Source organism: Strongylocentrotus purpuratus, unplaced genomic scaffold, assembly GCF_000002235.5.
Source record: "Strongylocentrotus purpuratus isolate Spur 01 unplaced genomic scaffold, Spur_5.0 spur5_scaffold_19, whole genome shotgun sequence".
NCBI lineage: Eukaryota > Metazoa > Echinodermata > Echinoidea > Camarodonta > Strongylocentrotidae > Strongylocentrotus > Strongylocentrotus purpuratus.
In genome coordinates, this window is record NW_022145604.1 from 2,935,207 (window position 1) to 2,957,327 (window position 22,121).

The 22,121-nt window shown below is 37.7% G+C and overlaps 1 protein-coding gene across 1 annotated transcript; it reads right to left on the minus strand.

Annotated features, from left to right (window-relative positions):
- Positions 1–281: 281 nt before the first annotated feature.
- On the minus strand, positions 282–21,484 carry LOC115918794 (adhesion G-protein coupled receptor G2-like). Its single transcript, XM_030990758.1, has 16 exons — positions 21,316–21,484; positions 20,672–20,747; positions 14,495–14,560; positions 13,821–13,956; positions 12,580–12,698; positions 9,653–9,835; positions 9,073–9,183; positions 8,071–8,195; positions 7,533–7,673; positions 6,319–6,664; positions 4,869–5,059; positions 4,056–4,232; positions 3,479–3,588; positions 2,726–2,988; positions 2,138–2,204; positions 282–1,063 (listed from the first exon to the last, which is right to left on the minus strand). The coding sequence occupies exons 2-16, from the start codon at positions 20,745–20,747 to the stop codon at positions 547–549; spliced, it is 2,628 nt and encodes an 875-aa protein (XP_030846618.1). The 5' UTR covers positions 21,316–21,484; the 3' UTR covers positions 282–546.
- Between the last annotated feature and the right edge of the window lie 637 nt (positions 21,485–22,121).

Sequence of the window (22,121 nt, forward strand, 5' to 3'; positions counted from 1 at the left end):
TGTAGTGTATCGAAAATTTTGTCAAGCACTGGATGCACAGTGTTGGTTTGACAAAGTTTGTTCAGTTCTTGAGATTGTTATGGTGGATGTCTGTATTTGCTCTAGATGTCTGATTTGGATAACAATAAAAATATTGACTGGCTTTACTTTCGGGGGATATCAGAAATATTGACCGCGCTAAGACCATATTGCCCTCGTCTTTCGACTCGGGGCAATATGATCTGAGCTTGGTCAATATTTCTGATATACCCCTCAAGGCCAGTCAATATTATATAAATATACACATATAGATAATACAAAGCAGCAAATGTACAATGACAAATTCATATGGAAACACGGATATAAATCGTTTTTACATAGTGGAATAATATAAGAAAATAGGATAAATAAAAAAAATGGACTCACAACACTAGTGAAAACCCACTTTGTTAGAGTATATCAACATCTACTATAGATTTCAACACTCTCATGTTTTCCCATAACACACTTTATTAAATTCGCCGACATTTATCAGAACTTGGAGACACAGCTCTGTTGCTCTTGGATTCAAAGCATAACATCTGATTTTCCCGCCGAATATGACACAGTGACCGTAGACGGAAGTGATGACGTCATGCGCGATGACGTGGAGCTGGTGCTCATGCCACGTGATGACACTACCGACTTTCTGCACGTCAATACCCGGATGAGACGGGAGGCTAGAAGCATCATCTGCTGCCGAACCTCGGGCAGGCGAACGCAGAACAGAAGGAAAATGAAGACCCCCTGCAGGGAGGTGCAGATCACGAAAACGACGTTGAAGAAGAATCGCGCGCTGCCGATCGCCATGAATCCGGACACCCAGCTTAGCCCGAGTAATGTGCCGATAGCTATAGCATTCTGAAGGCGGCGAAGTAACTCGGCTCGCTGTGTTGCAGCGGTTGATTCTTTCATCGACGCCATTTTCCTTCCGCAGGTCAAATTGTAGATGACCATGATGAAGACGCCTGTGTTGATGGTGAGGATAAGGGCGATGGGGAACAACTGTGCGAAGTAGAACGACGGACCAAGATTCATGAAGCAGCTGAAATGGTATAAACGAAATATAACCAGTTTGTGTGCATTTAGAGAAAACAAGTTACTGTACATAGATTAAAACACACAACCCTCTTTCTTAGAGCACGCCGACATCTACTACAGATTTCAACACGATAAAACATATAGCTCCCCGTAATAATGTATATTCGTTACTCGCGTCAAAACTCCCTGAATACAGTTTAACTGTACTTTCATGATTTTGAGCTTCCTGTTCTAAGAAACGTAAGCGACCAGTGTTTTCTACTTGGAAATGGCTTCCATGGACAGTAGTGGAGTTGCACTTTTTTTTTGATAATTATCACTGATTTTCCCCAAGTTCCACTACCTAACTGAATTGTTAACCATTAGAACGATATATATTCGATATCTGTCTGTCTCATTAGTATAGACACTAAAATTCCAAAAAACTTCTGAAAGTCTATATTAATAATAATACATCCATACTGTTCTTCCTGAGGGTCCTACAATTATCATATATTACCCCCAGCGATTGTCAGGAACCCATTTACACCTGAGTGGATACTTTCAAAATGTGAATTAATGTCTTGCCAAAGGATATTAGGGCCGGCCGGACTGGGATTCGAGCCCTCAACCCTAGGATTTAAAGTCGAGTGAATGAACCACTATACCGCGACACCTCCACTTGCTTCCTTTAACCAAAGGCAAATCATGTAACAATAACCAGCAACGAAGCCTATGTACAGGATAAGATTAATCTCTGAATCATCATCACCACCACCATTATCATAATCATCTTCATCGCCACCACCACCATCATCATCATCATCATCATCACCACCACCATCATCATCATCACATTGATCCTCTCCATGGAGGGTCGGGTCTCTTCGTTAACGCTCCCCACCTTGTCCTGTATGTAGCCATTTCAAGTCAATTCATCTACCGTCTTCATTAATACAATTAACAAACCTCTCTACGTGTCTTCCTTTCTGTCTCCTTCCTTCTTCTGCTGCCCATCTAATCAATTCAGCCAGTTATGATTTTAACGAAAGGATATTGCAGGGTTCATAATTTTAAAACGTGTTTCGGCTTTACTTACTATTCTGTGTTTTGGTATGCTTTCCAGTCTATGGCGACCGTAATACCAACGACTAGCAGTGGACCCCCTATAAAAAAAAGGGAGCAAAATGATGATAAAGGAGAGAATGAGAAAGAGAGATAGTAAAGAAAACGTACAAACTAGGTGACTCTATCCCCTGTCATATATATCCCCCAACGCTACAGCCTTATGTGTCTGTGCGTGTGTAATTTGTGGTTTTACAGACGTGTATCAATCATATATTATTATTTACGTCACCATCCGAAAGACGTCACTCTTTATTCATTTCTTACATGGAACTTCGCCTAGTTTGATACTACACTGACGGATTTAGGGGTAGACCTACAGCCCTCGCCCCTTAAATAGCATAATATGGGATTCCTTAAACATGCAAAGGGAAAATATGTCCCACTAAAATTGTAGTCCCATATGTCACATAAGCCAATTATAATCTTCATTTGTATTGTTAAAACTTTCACAGAATTGTCCCCCCCCCCTTCCTCGTCCTCCTTCTCCTCCTTTAGAGGATTCTGGATGCGCCCTGGAGTTACTGGCAGGGTTAGGCCTATAATAGGGGGCGATTCTTACCCCATCCAACGAGACAAGATTTCAGAAGCATCTTGGGCATGTAAGAATTCACGACTCGGACGAACATAAGATACATGCTAAAAGCCTCCACACCCATCCAGGCCACCGCTGCCAAAGTAAAATAGTGCAACAAGATGGCGACAACTGTACAGCCTAGTCCCCAAGAGGGTTTGTCCACACCAACAACAAAGGCGAAGTAAAGACAAAGTAAAGCCGAGCTGAGGTTGATCATTATCTGCTGGGGAAGCCGACGACGTAAACTCCTGTGAAATTTCGAAGAAAGCAAATTGGACTTGATAGGATCATAATTAAGAGATTTAAAATGATCAGGATGTTATGTTTTTCTCTGTGCAGTATTAAAAAAGTTACAATTACTTTAGATATGTCACAGTTTATAACCCCCCCCCCCAAAAAAAAAAAAAAAAAAAAAAAAAAAAAAACTTTTCCTTTATTCTATTGGACATGTCAACGAATAACAGACTTATCTACTCTCAAATACAGTAACAAAGCATTTTAAAAGTTTCCATAAAATCGAATACCATGAGTAAAATGATAAATCATTAAAGATAATGTTAATAGCACAGAATTCTGTATGTTAAGGAAAGAAATAACTTAACATAACATTAGATAAATCAGTCGATTGATCTGTATAACATGTATAACATTTTACTGCTCGATCTTGATTGCTGTGTGGAACAATTTTTATGCTATGTCATAAATAGAAGATATCTTTAATATAGAGATAAGACCTACCTGATACCAACAAGGAATCCGATTGTCATGACTAAACAGAGAATGGAAGCGATGCATCCAAATATACTTATGGTATCCAGGGTCCTAGAATGGTATGCTGCTCTAATATTCTATGGTCAAAGTATAGATTTGAAGTTACCTTTAATTGAATTGAATTGATTTATTTTTCCACATTTCCATTAAAAAAATAAAATTGCATACACAATATACATACAAATTATTCAACACATTAACGACATAATTTAAGTTAGGAAGAAAAATATAGACATGAACAAAAGCAGAAATACAGAATAACATTAGACTTTAAACTAATTAATGCCAAGAACATTTATGGACAATTCTATTAAATGTGTCTTGTACAACATAAGCCCTATGTTTCTTATCCATTTATTTGATTAAAATGTGAGAATCCATACTGGAAAATCTCGTTATGTTTTCATTTTGTATTTCATTTTCTTCTATTTATTTTTTGAAGGGAGGGTTCTTGTCGGGAACTTTTTAGATAAATTAACACCGTTAAATTATGATGATTTTGGAAGGCAACTAAACATTGATCAGCTTTATAGGGGATACGAACCATTAATACAGCGAAACTTGTAAGATGGTTACATCGGCACGTTATCAGTTCTTTGGAAGAAATAGGACCTGTTTGACACCCCTCTTGTGACCACGCCCCTTCAGACACATTGGTAGGTCTTTCCCAGTAGACACACCGAGGGATTATTTCGGGCTTAGCTCCGACCGATATCAGACTCTGATTAGAAATAGATTTATGGTTTATGAAAACACACAAAATGCAACCATAATCACACTGATCATTGTCGCGGCATCAACAAGGTCATGGAGCTAGTAAAAGATAAAACCATCAGAAGTGATAAAATGATAATGGAGAGTAAAACAAAAAGAATATTACTTCCTGCAATAGACCGTGACAAACATTGAAAGGAATAAATTATTTTTCAGTTATGAGATTGTTTAGTTCTGATATTAATGGCTTTTTAACAATTGCAATATTTTACAGACAATGACAGAACAGAAATAAAAGAACGTAATTTAAAAGTCTCTAAAATATAGATTTCAGAAGGAAAAAATCTACTAAAACATACGAGTAGGCCAGACCGGCAGATTCTGTTTGTTCTGAATAATCATGATATTCTTTTTTTCATATCTTAAAAACATAATTGACATCGAATAAAATGTTTATATAATAGCCGATATCTATTCTTTTGATTCGACATGCATTTGAACTTCTTCTTAAATAAAAAAAAATAGAAAACAATCTACCCATTGTGAACTAAACTACTTAAATCTATGCTTCAATGATAATAAGCCTTTCCACGGCTTCTTCATGTTCTAAACCCGTCTACTAGAAAGAAACTGCATTAATTACCCTATTGACTGTGAAGTCTAAGACCACTGGATCGGAGAGATTTTTAATCTTAGCTCCCTCTATGGTAACGGATAAAACTGGTGAGACTAGGATGGAGCTCTCCTCCAATTCATCCTGGGTTGACGAGTTTGGCTGGAACAGCTTGAGAGAATCTAAGACAAATACACTGACTGCTACTGGGTTATTCCCATCTGTAATTGAGAGAGAAAAAAATGTGACATTGTCTGCATTAGGCCTATAATTGAAACAGGAATTCCGTTGGAAGACAGGACTAATCCAATAAAGATATCAGGGGGGTGTTTCATAAAGCTGTTCGTAAAGTTACGCATGACTTTACGAATGACTTGTATATGAAGTGCCAGATAGGATGCCCTAAGTTTTTTCCCGATATTTTCAATAACCTCAATTAAATGATGGCAAAAAATATACTTTGCATTAAAAATGTTTGTTATCATAAGAATGTTAATCTACATCTGCACAGTTCAACTTTAGTTGATGTATTTAATAAAGATTGAGCATCCCATTTGGCTTTTCATATACAAGTCGTTCGTAAAGTCGTGCGTAACTTTACGAACAGATCTATGAACCCCCCCCCCCGGGCTTTGCAATCGAAACTTTAAATACAAGAACAATTTACTTTTGTGTAATTTGTAGGAAAGGGAGGGCTTACCATGGTAAATGCGATCATGTTATTAAAGTGCTGTTGACACCATTACAGTAAGCTGTTCGTGTTTAGTTTTATGAATAAGGAATGCAACCAACATCATATTGGTTATGGAAGTATAAACATCATTGCAATGTAATATAATGGTCTGTTTGTTTTATAAGAGTAACTTAAAGTTACTATGTCCCATTTGCAGGCCCAAAAAATGAAAAAGTTAAATTCCAACTGCATTTGAAAGAAACTACTAATTTAGAACTTCCCTAAAAAAGGTGGGGCTTGAAAATGTCTTCAAGTGGGAAAATAACGACTATTAGTTGTCAAATCGACTTTAGGGCTATAGAGCCCAAAAGTAATAGTCTTGATTTTCAGACAATTGTACCGAATGGTCATACGTTTTATGCTGCGCAAAGATTCAATCAGTTTAATCTTGGCCATCACAAGAAGTGGGTTATTATTGTAGACAAATGCTCATGTACCCTTTACAACTCTTTTCATGTATGTTATTACCAAAGAAGAAAAAAAGCCAGTCAGTCATTCAAAAGTGTCTGACAGTAAAGTCTAACAAGTAAACGGGTTTCCTTGCATAATTTGAATATGAGGACACTGCTAACGTTTAAATTTCACAGATAGGACATACATGACATATTCATAATTCCTGCAAAGTTCTACAGAATTTGAGGTTGGCTGCAAAAGGGACATAGTACCTTTAACAAGAACGAAGATTAAGATTACGTTGATTCTATATTTCTCATTTAAGCAAAAATCTACAAGATAATGTTGTTATACCTGGTAAGTAATCCAGGACCTCTCCTGGAAAGAAAATGGACGACACACCTTCCCCTGTGTTTTCGCTCTCCCCATTGGTCGAAAGATTGATGAAGTCATCATCCGCATCGCGACTCGGCGGTTCAATATTAGCGGTAAGGGGGAAGGTTGTCCTTCCGACTTTCAAAGCGGCTACAACCAGGTTCTCGCCGCGGTAGGTGAAGTTGCTGTTAGAATTGGTCGATTGTATACGGCTGAGGAAAGTATCGACGGATGAGAGGATGGAGTCTGAGACTGCCTGGGTGCTCTCCTCCTCAAAGGCATCGCCGTTGATGTCGAGAGCCATGTCCACAAGGGTGAATATTTCCTGGAAACCCAGAAGGATCAGACACTATAGCTTAACCTCAACACGATCACAAATCCCGGCCCCTCCACTCAGTATTATTTAGGGTATGCATATGCATGTTCCCTCCTTTTGAAAACATCCCCCTAAGTCCGGTGTGTAAAGTCTTTTTTGTGTATGTACGAGCCGGACTTTGGAGCGTGAAAAGTACCCCTTTACCGGACATTTTGGTAACACGCATGGTATCCCTCCGTTCACGGAGTGGGGGTCGGGTCACAAATACATCGGAGAAATCAACTTAAGGACGGTTATTAGGCCTTTATAAATCAAGTCCGGATTTCATAAAACTTCTTTGAAACGTTCCCAAATTTCAATAGATGATGGAGAAGGCAATTGAAAGTGTATTAGGTTGATTTTTCGAAAGTCTTTGCAATCGTGTTACTCATAAAATGAGCACCATGAACTGAAGTGACTTTTTATGACTCATGATGATTAATGGAGAAGCCAAAATTGGATGTGATTTTCAATTTCTCAATTTTACACTTTTTTTTCTTCTTTTTGGTCGCGAAAATTTGAAAATTTGACTTTTTTTTTTCGTTGGGGGGAGGGGGTAAGGTCACCTTTTTAAGGTCAGCCATGCAAATAATTTTTTTTTTTTTTAATAATTATTATTATTATTTTTTTTTTATAATTAAAAAAAAAAAAAAAACCCAAAAGGAGGGGGGGGGGGGGATTTAGTTTTTTTTTAGGGGGGTTTACACACATAAAAATACCAAAGGGTATTTGATATTTGAAAAATACCAGTGGGTTCAACCCACCAACCCCCCCCCCCCCCCCCCCTCCCTGCGTACGCGCCTGACCCCAATCACTATTTATACGAGAGAATGATTACCTTGGGAGACAGAATAGCTTCGTCTATTGCATTGAGCAGGCGTGACGCAAAATGATCGAGTCGGATGTTATCTGGGTTTGCGATGAAGGTAGCTAGCTCAGACCGAGTTTGGTTGGTGGCGTCTTCAGATGAAAGATCATTCTGTTGTACAAATAAAACAAGTGCATTACGATGTGTAAGATATGACGATGTGACTGGGAGATGGGCGAATTAAATCCCATTTGCCCCATGAATTGAGGCTATGAATTAATTCAACCAAACGTGCTTTGACCACCCATTTCATTCAAAACTTGGGGAGAGTCGAAGTTGACATGAATCATGATGATTGCTACTGTTCAAATCTGAGTGGCCAGATTTTATTGATCAAGGTGACATATACATGTATAGAATTATAGTCTACAATACAATCTTTGACTAAATAATTATGCACTGATTCCAACGATATTTAGGGTTTGAAACAGGGTTTCTTTTGGTGACTAATATTTCACAAGTCTAAAATGTAAAATGCAATTTTTCATTGTCTTGTTAAACGACTTACCGCTACAGGGGAGAAGGTGGAATCGACGCTGCCGTTTATCGGACATTGTTGATAAATGGGATCGAGCCACATAGCTCCAGATTCATCGTCAGGACTACACAGACGGGACACATAGTGGGTGTGGTCTGCAAGCAAGGGTTTGAGAAGATTTTTATCAATAAATAATAATTATGATAACTGCGTCCTATTTAACCAGGGCATTTCTTGCGGGCACTGCAGTTATTATTTACCCAGCACTGCCAGGTACCCATTTTACAGCTAGTTCGAGAGGGGCTAATGTAAGTAAAACACCTTATCCAAGGGAAATAGGCCTAAGTATCTTTTGAGGATCGAACCCACGTCCTCATGAACGACGAGAGTCCCCCAAGTGCCCCCATTCATTATTTTGTATTTGGTTTAATCCAATTGTTGTCATCATCATTGTAATCACTGTCGACTGGTATGGCATGAGTTTTCATCGGCCGTCTTCTAAAAATGTAATCTCTTTGGGATAATGCTTATTGTCATATTTGTTGGGACATCACTTTATTGATACATCAGCAATAAAGGAACAGAGACATACAAAGAAATGGAGGACACAAAACTAATGCTTTGTTTAAAGTTTAGTACTTGACCTGATTAAGGGTCTATGCAGGTCAGATAACGTATACAAATACAATACTTATTTATATTTGAATTGTTCCCATGTCTTGGTTTTTTTCTTCATGTTATCATTTTTCTTAATCGTTATTGTACTAAAGTTTATCTAAAACAAAATGTTAATAAATCTTGTTAATGCAGCTGTCTTATATTAAATACATGTATGGGAGTACTGAAGACGCCTCTCGCATTGTTACGGCCTCGTTTAATAAAGTATTATACAACGAAATATAACATGAGTTCATTTACAAAAACATGCACATGCAGTAATTTGAAAAAAATACCTATCGCTCATGGGACAAATTAATGAATACAACTAATAGATAAACAGTACTGTAAATAAATATTTTGTTTATATCTTACTGTTTGTTACGCAGACGATTGGAGTATTGGCGCGATTTCCGACCTGTGTTCGGTTGAATACCACCGTTTGGCCATTTGGGAGAAGCACTTCGTCCGCTCCACATTGTGAACCTGAAGACGATAAACGTTATAAAATGATCAGCCTGGGTGAATTATCCAGTAAAGTGCGAAGCCGGTGACAATGTACCCCTCCCATTTTAATGCCAAGGAGAAAATTAAATAGAACTTGAATGGTTCTACAGAATGGGTCTACCGAACAAGGGACTGTGTACATTATTATTACCCCTGCCTCTCCGATTAAGGATTCGAACCCACCCTTGTTCGTAGGCGTAAGAGAAAGTGCTGACGTCTCTATCAAGTTACAATGTAACCCCACCCTTTCAATACCATACGTTTATATGCTTCTGATATCAATTTCTGTATTCACCATTTACTTGTTCGAAAGAGCGAGGACTCCCGTCCCTAGCCTCTTCATTGGTGGATATTTTCAATTTTGTCGGCATGCACATTCAACTCATTTTTCAAGTAGGATTTCAAATATGCTACTTAACCTTTAAAAAAAAGATATTAATATTATTACTTGAACAGAAAGGAGTAGGCCCGTCCCAGGATGCATTTGGCACTGTGACGACACATTGTGGAGCATTATGGGTAAGATTGTAGCCCTGTTCGCACTCGAACTCGCATCTAGAATCCTTCAACCTCGAACACGAACCTACTATTCTTCCATGAACTGGAGGAGTTAGAACTTGGCATCGCAGAACTAAAATTTATATTTAAAAAAAGGAGGAAATAAATAAAAGGTATTCATATACGTATCTGTTACTTCCAAATAAAATGTCAGAAGTTTCTTCCTCCTTTTGCTGAAAATAAGTATAATCGTATATACCAAATTGAAAATAAGTTTAAATGTCGAAAAACTATGTATAAATTGTATTTAAGGAACCTCATTTATGCTACATTGTTAGTTCCTTCATACCAAAATCTATGTTTACTGTATTTACTTACACTATATTCGTTGTATTCATTTGAAATGAATTATGGTAATAAATGATCAAATTAAAATTTCTTTATATTATGTAAGGGCGTACCTAGTATAGTGTGACGCCAGAAAATGCCCCCGAACATTCAATACAATTTAAATGTGGTCTAAAGCCGGGGCTGTTCTACGACAGAAATTTTAATCAGACTTTTCTGTTCTGTTTATATGTACAAGCAATCCACTTTTTTTTCCAGCAGAGTTTAGTATAATGTAGAAATAGTGTGTCAGAAATGATGACTTAAAAATGAATAAAGCAATGGCATAGCAAAGTTTTAAAAAACACGAAAGTGGAGCCATTAGAGGGACTTATAATCTACATGCTGGGTTTTTTAATAGGTTCCTCACATTTCGCCCTGTATAACCAACTATTCAATACAATTAATTTTGACGTCTTTACAAAGAGTTGATTATACAATGTGATACTTTTAGTATATTTCATATTATGTTCTAAAAGTCTATTTTGTGAAATGTGAAACAAAATAAACTTGAACTTGAACTTGATTAAAACTAACACATAAGGATCCTAAAAATGTCATAACATTTAGACAAAAATATGCTTGAATGTAAATACGATGGAATGATATACACCAACGAGACTGCATATCGTCCAGATTTGAATAGTTTGCAAAGTTTCTCCAACATTATATGATACTTTAGGATATTTTAATCCGAGGTTGACATCGAAAAAGAGCGATGGCAATATCCGATCCATTGTGACTAAATCTTGCAATTCTTAAGACTTGTAACCGGAAAATATATCGGTTACCAGACATGTTGTTTTTAGATCTAACTTTTTTCATCATTGCTATTAATGGCTAGCGCTTAGAGTAAGGCATTGCCTGTTTCCTGTATCGGGTCATGAGCTTCTTTTAATAACCATAATCAAAACAAACAACTTCCTCAGATAGCTCCAATAGTTGAAACTGAACTCCTGGATAAAGTTGTAATACGTACATGGCCCATTCTGCTATCGGCTGTTATCCCTTGGTATACATTCAGCAAGAACAACAGAATTGACCCTCTTTATTGTTTAAAATTTCCATATAAACCGTCAATATAATATTATTTAAAAAATATAAATCAAATTAAAGGAGAATTAATGGTCTACCTACATCAATTAAGATCACGTTTTGGAATTTCGCGCGTAGATGGGTAGATTTATTTAATCTTTACAAGGTGTGATTAAGATAATTTAAAAATAGATTGAGTGGCCATCTTTAAGATATTCTGCTTCAACAATGACAACAATAAAAGTAATGAGGAGGATCGAGCCCTGGACGTCAACTGTTAGGACTATATGGTTTTGACAAACATGGTCAAGATGCCTCTCTTTTCGCGTTTCTTGTGATTTTTCTTCAGTGATTCACAACCTGCTGCTATTCCCTATCGTGATAAGCTTTTATTGATGGCCTAGTTTATGTTGTTTCTCCTTTCCTTGTCCACCCCTTTAAACTCAAAATTTGGATTTTCACTGACGTATATTAATGTATTCTTATTAATTTATGAATCCAATTTATCTTTTCTGATTATTAAAAAAAAATGCAATTTGGCCATTTGACCGCGAATGATTTTTGGGGGGTCAATAAACCGTTTAAAATAAATAAATAAATATGCCAAAGACTCTGTCAAAGACTCAATTATTGTTAAACATAGCTATGCTCACTCATGCGTGACTGGTATGATTCTATTTGCACATCATCTTAAACAGGATTAGTTTATGGTTATTTTGATACATGAATGATAAGTTTATATTACAAATTTATTAAGAAATCTTTATTATAAATATTTTCTTTATTTGTCCTCATTTGTTTGTTGATGAATGTGAATCGAAACCCACATGTAGAATAAATAGATAAGTTTACAGCTTCCTCAATTACAGACCTTTATTAAAAGGTAATAGTTTATAAACCGCGTGATTAAAGATCATCGAAAGTGCACATGTCGTGTTTTCCATGTTACGTATTGATTAACTTCCTATCCATAAGTATCCAATAATAGTTATGATTACAATAGCGCAGTTTATGATGAGTCTTTTCTTGAAAATATAAGTCGATGATAACGTGTTACCCGCGAATTATCTGAGCTTTTATAATAAAGAGAGCAACCTTGAATAACATCTTCACTTATCTGGGTCGAGAATGGGCAACTGTTGTTCGTATTCATAAAGTTTCGTCAAAGTTATGATCACAATAGCGCAGATTATAATGTCTCTTCATGGACACAAAATTTAGAGATCCAGGCATCGGTTTTCATGTAAATATCTGCATTATGCCTATTTTTGTGTAATGAGAGTCCAATAGCCTATATTATAAGCTTAAATGTAGTAACTATCAAAAAGTGCCACTTATGCCATGTGAACAATGTATACGAAACGTGCTTGTAAAAACTCAAATAAGAACTTATAAAGAAAAAAATACAGGAAATATATGACCCACCCTAATTCATCATGTTGCCGATTTACTTACCGCTAACGGTGAAGATTACGACACATTCCGCTGTATTTCCAGCACCATCACGGGCGGTATATATGACAGTGTGGTTTCCTTCTGGAAATAGTGATCCGGGCAAACCGCCTGATGTTTCTCTAAAAATGGAACAAAACATAACATATTTGTTACAAAAATATCGGGAAGCGGAATTGAAAGTGAAAATATTTGTTTCTGTTTGATTTTATTTCTCGAAACTCCAATTTCTTTTTCGTACATAACATAGTTTTATACAAAACTGCAACATAATTGGATAAACAAAAATAAATACAACACAATTCCTTGTTCATTATTTCACAATGTATAGGACGAAAATATATCACAATCACATAATAGAAAGATATTGTTTTTCCGGCTGATCGATTCTGATGTTGGTGACAAGGATAAAGTGGTTCTTTCTCTATCCCCCTCTCTAAAAGTCCAGATTAAAGGTAATGATTATGCTAACCGACGGAACATAATATACAGATAATTTTAGCTGGATGTATTCGCCCTGTATGACATAACACATGATCATCGAACTGCCAATGGCAATATTTCTATTGAACTCAGCTTTCAAAAATTAATATCATTACTGACCGTGGTCCGACTTCTGTCAATACTTCCCCCTCCTGTTTGCACATGGGCCAACATTCTAAGAAGGATTAATTTCCTCTTACAGCATAAATCGACTACACTTAAACAGTATACCAACTACTCTTTACACCGTACACCAGCTTCCTTTACACCGTACACGGTACTCCGATTTCACTTACATCGTACTCTTCAACTTTATCACACTCCGACTTCACTTACACCATACGCTGACTACACTGACACTATACACATATATTTTTTACTTCCACCATACACCGACTACACTTACACATACTCTAACTACACTTCACCGTACACAGACTACAGTTACAAAGTACAGTGTATACACTTATACTTCATGTATATACCGAATTCACTGACACCTTACCCCGACTATACTTACACCATACACCGACAATACTTACACCCTACACCGACAATAATTACACCCTACACAACCATACTTACACCCTATACCGACCAGACTTACACCATACCCCGACCATACTTACACCCTACACCGACTATACTTACGCCCTACACCGACAATACTTACGCCCTACACCGACAATACTTACACCATACACCGACTTTGCTTACACCCTACACCGACCATATTTACACCCTACACCGACTATACTTACACAGTAGTTGACGAATCTGTGTCATCTGTAGCAGTCGGTGTCGTCCAAGATACGAAACTCGATGTCGTTGAGGTGTAGAAGACACCGGTGTCATTCGGGCAATAAGTGAAGGTGGGCGCGGTGGTATCTACTACCACTAGATGGACAATAATAATTATTATTACAAGTGGTCATTTTAATGAAAAGTGATCTTAATATAATGATGTGTCTTTGTCGTTGAAAATGTTAGTATTGCAAAGATTGTATTACCAGAACAGCTTTTATAGTAATAGTAAGTAGCTTATGTTTCTTTTAAATATTTCTCTCTCTCTATTTCCCTCGCTTTCTCCCTGTCTCTCTCTCTCCCTCTATATCTCTCTCTCTTCGTTGTTGTTCAAGGGGAAACGGACGAATGCTATGAAATATCTAGAAAATGAAAGGACTATGGGCTGGCCAAAATAATATTCGATGCAATTTTTTTCTCATTTTCTTTTACCAATCGATGACATTTTTTTCGTATACATTTCAACATAAAACAAGGTCATTACATATGTATGATTCTACATTGGATATGCTTCCTTTTACAATGCAACGTATGGGATTTATAAAGAGTTTATATTTTTGCTGAGGATTCAAAAATTAAGACTTTTTAATCTTCGTATCTGTCCCCTATGAAATAAATGTATTGAACAAACCTGGCGCCACCTGCGGTGGTGGAGGTGGTGGTGGTGCGCGCCTTCGTCTCCTTCTCCTCCAAGCATCTAAAATAATCATAAGACATTCAAGAATATTGCAAAAGAATGTGTTCCGGATCACTCAGTACGTTTATCATACAACCTCCTCCCTATTCAGTGAATTAAAAACACAATGAATTTTCAATTATGACTAATAGCGTTTAACAATATTATGTTCATGACTTATTGACTTGTTCATTTGAAGGGAATCTAATTTCTTCTGCAAAATGAACATTCTGTAAATGGCCATGTAGCCGATATTGGTGAGCGTCGAAGGAAACACGATTTCTTTCTGCTCGCATGTGTCCTAAAGATTCAAATGAAATCAAATAAATGTAAGGACAGTGGTAAGTTTTGCTGCAACATATACGATTGGGCAGTCAAACACAGCCCTGCGGCCGAGCTATACCAATGCAATATGTGGGAGTAAAACATTCATCCGAAGCAAAAGTTTCCTAAGTATCTAATGGAGGGGGGGGGGGGGGGGGGCTCAATTGGTTTCTCCCTTCAATGTATGTCTCTGTCGTGTATGTGTGGGTTTGTATTTGTGGATGGGTTAGTGGGTGTGTGTGCGCGTGTGAGTGTTGCTCGCCTCCCTTCCTGGTTAGCTAATCAACTCCTTTGTTACGTCCTAACCGAGCAGACTTTGACTTTATATTTCGTACCCCTTTCCTCACCCCCAAGAAGAAAGAGAAATTATAAAAATAAGTGAATTCTTGGAATTTTTGTTGTTAATGAATTCATGAATTTATGTACAGACAATAGAAAGAAAATGAAAAAATTTCCAGAGAACCCAATGTAAAATGATGATTATTAATAAGACAAAAGCTATAGCTACTATAACTTTTAAATCACTATTCGGGGCTAAGAGGAAACAAAATTAGTTTGAAGCCGAATGCATTTAATGTGTACAATTTCAAAATTAAAATATCTTTGAAAAGAGGGGAAAAATGTGTTCAGAAAAATCGCCCATGTGGCATTTCTGAAAGCTAAAAGAGAACAGCATTTAAAAAAGTAAGTAATATAACTTGTTTGAAGGTTGATTGGAGTGTACTCGGATGCAGGTGAAAGTTCAACCTTGAATTCATGATGATGCAGAAACAGGAAGTCGCGTGATTTAAAGTATCACATTTAAAGAAATCCATGATAATGTTGATCATGGTTCTTTAATGGTTAAAGATTGATAATAATTTGCAATTATTTTTTTAATTACAATGATATCTATATCGATCAGATTTGGTTTGAGTCTTTCGAAATTTTTCAGAAACTATTACAAACGTAATACCAATACCTAGAGCTGCTTAGACTTAAAACAACCGAACAAAATGATAAAGCTAACCCAAACGGCCCAGAATTGGTCTGTTCTGACACCAACCGAACTTGTGTTATCAATATACAATGAATTATAAATTGCCAATTATTGGCATGGTCTGTTTTGAGTCGGTTTGGTGTTTTTGACTGCACCAGATATTATTTCTTTTAACGATTAAGATTCGGCTAGCCAGCGGCTCGAAGCAGATCAATATCTTTGTTTTCTCTCTCTCTCTCTAACTTGACGAAGAAATAGTTTAACAATAACATGTTTATTTAAATATTGCTCTTTCATATCATCTTCTTACAAATAGGAGGTTGCAGACGTGCAAAATTTAACAAGATAACAATAAAGTCATCTTTGTTTGTTTTTTCCTGACTCGCTACCCTGGGAAGATCATTTTACCGGACATGACTTCCGACTGTATGGGTGAAATGATTTATGCGATGTCGATCGGGTTCAAAGTCCGTATAAACTTTGTAATTACTGAAACAAGCTTTATGGGAATAACCAGTCAAGATCAAAGATCGAATCTGATTTTTTCCCCTTTTAATATAAAGACTCTCTCATGATATCATCAAAATGCCCAGTAACATCAATATGCCCAGCAATTGGGCCATCTGTTGTCATTTGTATAATTAATCTCTAAGTTTTTATATAATGTTAAAGAGTCCTTTTTTTTAATTATCATTATTTTTAACAATGTAATTGTTGCAAAATTGATATGCTTTTTGCTTGGTAAGCATTGTGCAATTACTCCTATTGACTACTGCTTTGTATTTCTTATAAACCACATTGAATTGAAGTGAATTAAATTGAAAACAAATATTAAGTAGTTATTTACGAAAACTTCAAAACCTCTGCATGCTTTCTTGTTAGTTTTCACCAACTTGCCCATGAGTATGATGAGAGCTAAGTATAACTGTGTACAGAATGAACTTATTGAAAGAAACCGATTATGATTCTGCTATCTTCTGGCCTATATCATGGACTTTCGATCTTAAAGTGAAACTGAAATAAACCCGAACTTGCACTTGATTTTAGATAATATACAAATAATCACATGCTTTTTGTGGTTGACTGTATTTAACCATGACCTCAGCATAGTTAAATAGATAATTGTAAGTCTTTGTTTTCATCTTTTCCTCGCTATCCTCGCCAGGCGCGGATCCAGGGGGGGGGGGCCGAGCGTGCCTTGCCCCCCCCCCCGCAAAAAAAAAAAAAGAGAGAAGGAAAAGAAGGGAAAGAGGAGAGAAAGGGAAAAAAGAAGAGGAAGAAGAAAAGAAAAGAGGGAAGAAGGAGATCGGGGGGGGGGGGGAGGACTTGCCTTCCCCTCCCCCCCAATAAAAAAATAAAAGAGAAGGAAGGAAAGGGAAAGAAAAAAGATAAAGAGGAGATAAAGGGAAGGACAAAATAGGAAGAAGAAAAGAAAAGAAGGGGGATATCAGTTGCAATTTTCCCGCCAACAAGTTGCGGATCGAGGGGGGGGGGGCAAAAGACCCTAGCCCCCCCCCCCCCCCCCGTCCCCGCTAAAAAAAGAGAGAAGGAAGGAAAAGGAAAAGAGGAGAGCTAAAAGGGAACAAAAAGAGGAAGAAAAAAATAAAAGGGAGAAAAGAAGCGGAGATCAGTTGCGGTTAATCCCGCCAACAATGTGTGGAGCGGGTTGGGGACCAAAATGACCGTGCCCCTCCCCCCCCCCCCCCCAGCAAACCTAAAAGAGAGATAAGGAAGGGAAGGGAAAGTGAAAAAGGAGAGAAAGGGAAAGGAAAAAAAAGAGAATGAAGAAAGGTAAGGGATATCAGTTGCAATTTTCCCGCCAACAAGGTATAGATCGGAGGGGGGGGGGGGGGGGGGGGGGGGGGGGGGGGGGGGCACTGGCATACTGATAGGGGAGGGGGGGGGGGGTTGGAGAAATAGAATTCAAACGTGGTTTATTTATAATTCCATAACGGTGGTTAACAAATAATGCTGAAATGAGATAATTTTCCTCACTTCATGCGTTTGTTGGAAAATGACAAATTCCTAAATTTACAGCCAGGCAAGAAAATGCTTCTTGAGATGCCTACATATCAGGGCCTGCGGAACGGCGGGGATCGGGATCCTCGAGCCCCTCCCCCCACAAAGTATATAAAAGAGAAATAGAAAGAAAGAGAGAGAGAAAGAAAAAATAGTTAACTGCCAGTGTCACATTATAATGGGGTATCAAAATATGCAAATCTGACCATGATTAAAATTAATGCCTAAAATCCTAAGGGCTCTGCCCCCATGGATTCCACCTAGGGCCCTAAGGCAGGCCCTTAGATGCTCATATTACGGTCATTTAATGCCTAAAACCCCTGATTTCTGGGGGCTCTGCCCCCTGGACCCCACGCCAAATAGTGTCCTGCTAGTGTCACAAATAATAAGGTATCAAAAATGCTCATCTGACCGTAATTAAACGCCTAAAACCCCTGAGCTTCTGGGGGCTCTGCCCCCTGGACCCAACCAAGAGCCCTTAGGCGGGCCCCTCGATACTCATCTGACCGTAATTGAGTGCCTAAAACCCTTGAGATTCCGAGGCTCCGCCCCCTGAACCCCAAGCCAATTAGTGACCTGCCATTGTAACAATTAGGTATCAAAATAGTAATAATAATAATAAATTACATTTATAAAGCGCTTAATACAATGTTTCTAAGCGCTTAACATACAAGTAATTAGGTACAACGTAAAATAAACATACAGCAATAATAATACATAATTCTAATAATAACATTACAGATAATTAAACTGCCCTATAAATTATTATTTAATAATGCTCATCTGACCGTAATTAAATGCCTAAACTCCTGAACTTCCGGGGCTCTGCCCCCTGGACCCCGTCTAGGGCGCTAAGGCGGACCCCTGAATGCTAATCTGACCGTAAATTAAAACATTAAACCCCTGAGCTTCCGGGGCGGACAAGGTATCAAAATATGTTCATCTGACAGCAGGCGCGTAGCCAGGGAGGCGGTGGGGTGGTCCCCCAATAAACGCCGGCCAAAAATGAGAGGAGTGTAAAGGAAGAGGACGTAGGAAGAAAAGAGATAGACAAAGAACATATTTGAAATTCAGACAAGGATTAAGAGTCGAGAACGGTACAACGAAACGTCTTCTTTCTCTAATGAATTAATGAAACGTCAAAGCTTCCGCGCTACGCGCGGGGGAGGGCAGGGGGAACTTAATTCAGACGAGGATAATTTTCGGGAACGGTACAACGAATCGTCTTCTTTCTATAATAATTTAATGAAACTTCGAAGCTTCAGCGCTTCGCGCGGAAGGGGGGGGGGGATTGATTTAGACAAGGATTAAGAGTCGAGAACGGTACGACGAATCTTCCTCTTTCTCTAATGATTTAATGAAAAGTAAAAGCTTCCGCGCTTCGCACGGGTGGGGGAAACTAAATAATTTTCGAGAGCGGAACAATTACGAATCGTCTTCATTCTCTAAAAAATTAATGAAACGTCGAAGCGGGGGAAAACTGAATTTAGACAAGGATTAAGAGTCGGGAACAGTACAACGAATCGTCTTCTTTCTTTAATGATTTAATGAAACGTAAAAGCTTCCGCGCTTCGCGTGGGAGGGGGGGAAACTGAATTTAGACAAGGATTAAGTCATAACGGTACAACGAATCGTCTTATTTCGCTAATGATTTAATGAAACGTAAAAGCTGTATTCAGACGAGGATTATTTTCGAGAACGGTACAACGAATCGTCTTCTTTCTCTAATGAGGGGTTATATCTTGGCAAAAGACATTAAAAGGTAAAGACCAGTTTTGGAAACGCGCGTCCCCCCCCCCCCCCCCCCCCCCTCTCAAAAATGAAAGCTCTTGTTACCAATCATGTGAAATAATATATTTTGACTAATACATGATGATAACAATTTTGCCGGGAAACTGCCTACTAATTGATATATTAATTTTGGTAAATTATTTTATCTATTGGGACCAAATAGATAATACGCACGTGTCGCGTATGTGTGTGTAGTCCCATATACACCTGTGTACAGTGCTTGTAGCTTTACGAAGACTGAGCCAAATTTCTTATCATGTAGCTTTACGAAGACTGAGCCAAATTTCTTATCATGTTGATGATTCCAGAACCTTGTGGTATACTTATATGCTAGATGGTCAACCTTTTCTGATCGATTCCACAACGTTTTTTTCACAATGCAATCGCATGACCAGAACTGGTCTTTATCTTTAATGGCATGCTGACAAGGGATTTGGACCCCAAATTTATTGATTGGCGGTGCGTGAACCAGTGAACCACGACACCTTCATCACTGAGGAGGAGGCTTTGGGGAAGGGGTTGCAGCCCGGCCGATAATTTTTGAATAATAATTGTTCGAGCCATCGTCAACTCATTTGTGGTTAACTGGTATATGTTGGCCACAAAAGTAAACTGTCAGTCGCTGGAAAACATGTGTATAAACAGCAAAGTTGATTTTTTTTTGGGGGGGGGGGGGGGGCACGGGGTGTCACCCCTGCAAAATTGTGCCCGTACACCCATGATCCCATCAACTGGTCGAGAAACTTTGGGGGAGATTGTTGGCGAGTTAATATTTGATAATTAATCATCCATCAGTGAAACTCATTAAATACATATCATCCACAGCCTATATATGCACATAATATGTCCATTACCCATTACAATTTGCAAACATTACAATGACGGCCGAACATGATTTCGATGGAATATACTATAAGCATTGACCCATAAAGTATTCAAATTGCCTATAAGTTTTTTTTTAAAGTCTTGCTATCTTGCGACCTTGTTATATCTTGTGTATGGAATTCCAACTTTCTTACCCGTGTTTCCGATGAAGAGGAACAAACACACCAAGAAGAAAACACGATGTTTGAAGAAAGACATTTTCAGCGGCATCTTGAACAACAAAAAATAGAAAATGAAATCACCATAATAATCAAAGAACTGGTGCAATTTGAATGAAATATTGAGTCTTCTTCAAACCATGAAAGCTCCTGATATTAGGTCTAAAAGTAATAATGATACTCAGATTTATATTCATTTCGCCTTTTATTTAGGATTATGAGATGTGGCCCTTGGGTGAGCTACCGTTTCATGTAAAATGGTAGCTTGCTATGTTTTAGTATATATATATATATATATATATATATATACTTGATCTATATACGAGAAACAATGAGATTACTAATATGGTAATTATAACAGTTAAATCAATTTAAAGGTCAAGACTAGTTTATAAATATATACATACATGTATAAGTATATAAGAATATAACTCAGTCTCAAATAGGGAGTAACTCCTGCTAACTTTACTTTACAGACACATTCACCATGCGTAAACCACAAGTCAATCACCCGTACATAAATGTTCCATGTACTTTTATAGCAGAGAGTCTATCGCACAAAACATCTAACAAGATATATTCATTAGAAAATATGCCACTTATCGACACCATATATTTACCTCTGAATATGTCAAAAACAAGCTGTGTCCAAATCCACAAATGTTTGAAGAGGATACACGACTAATTCGTATGCTAGATGTTGATTTCCCAGTACTCCTCGAAGAACAATTAAAACTACAGACCAATAGTGATAGCCGAAGTACATGCAATGACTACGAATGTGACTTGTGAAGGACAAACAGGCGAAAGTGCGGGCGCGATTCACAAGTTTACGTGAAGATCTTTTTTTTAATTGTTTTAAGTGTCGTTCATTTGAAACTAGTTTAATGAAACTAGTGTTGCATAAGCAAAAAGTGACGAATTGACCTTAGAATAATTCATGCGTCATTTTTAAAAGATTGAGATCACTAGCTGAAGCAGCTAGGAACCATTTCTTGTCATGAGAGTGATTACAACGATTTTTAATTGGAAGCCCCACCCCAATTAAGATTTTGAATACATCAGTATAAGAAAAACGTATATCTAGAGCACTTTATCTCAAAAGGCGTTTAGGAAACTGGTATAAAGTGGGGGATTACGTACACTCTCTTGTTAAGACATCTTCCTCAGACAATTACTCACTTTGTTAATGTTTGGCTTCACTTAATATTGTCCTTTTTTGCACTTAATTATCAGTCTTTAAATAACACATAGCGTACACAAAAGTTTGAAAGGTGCCACCAATTTTTGAATCTCTTATTTTTCTGTTTATTCCCTCTCCCGTTCGGCAGAGGGGCATGTCCAACATAGAGTGAAGCCGACTATTAAACACCCCCTTCCCTTTCGCAGGTTCTGGACAAAACCATGACAGCATGAATGGACCTAC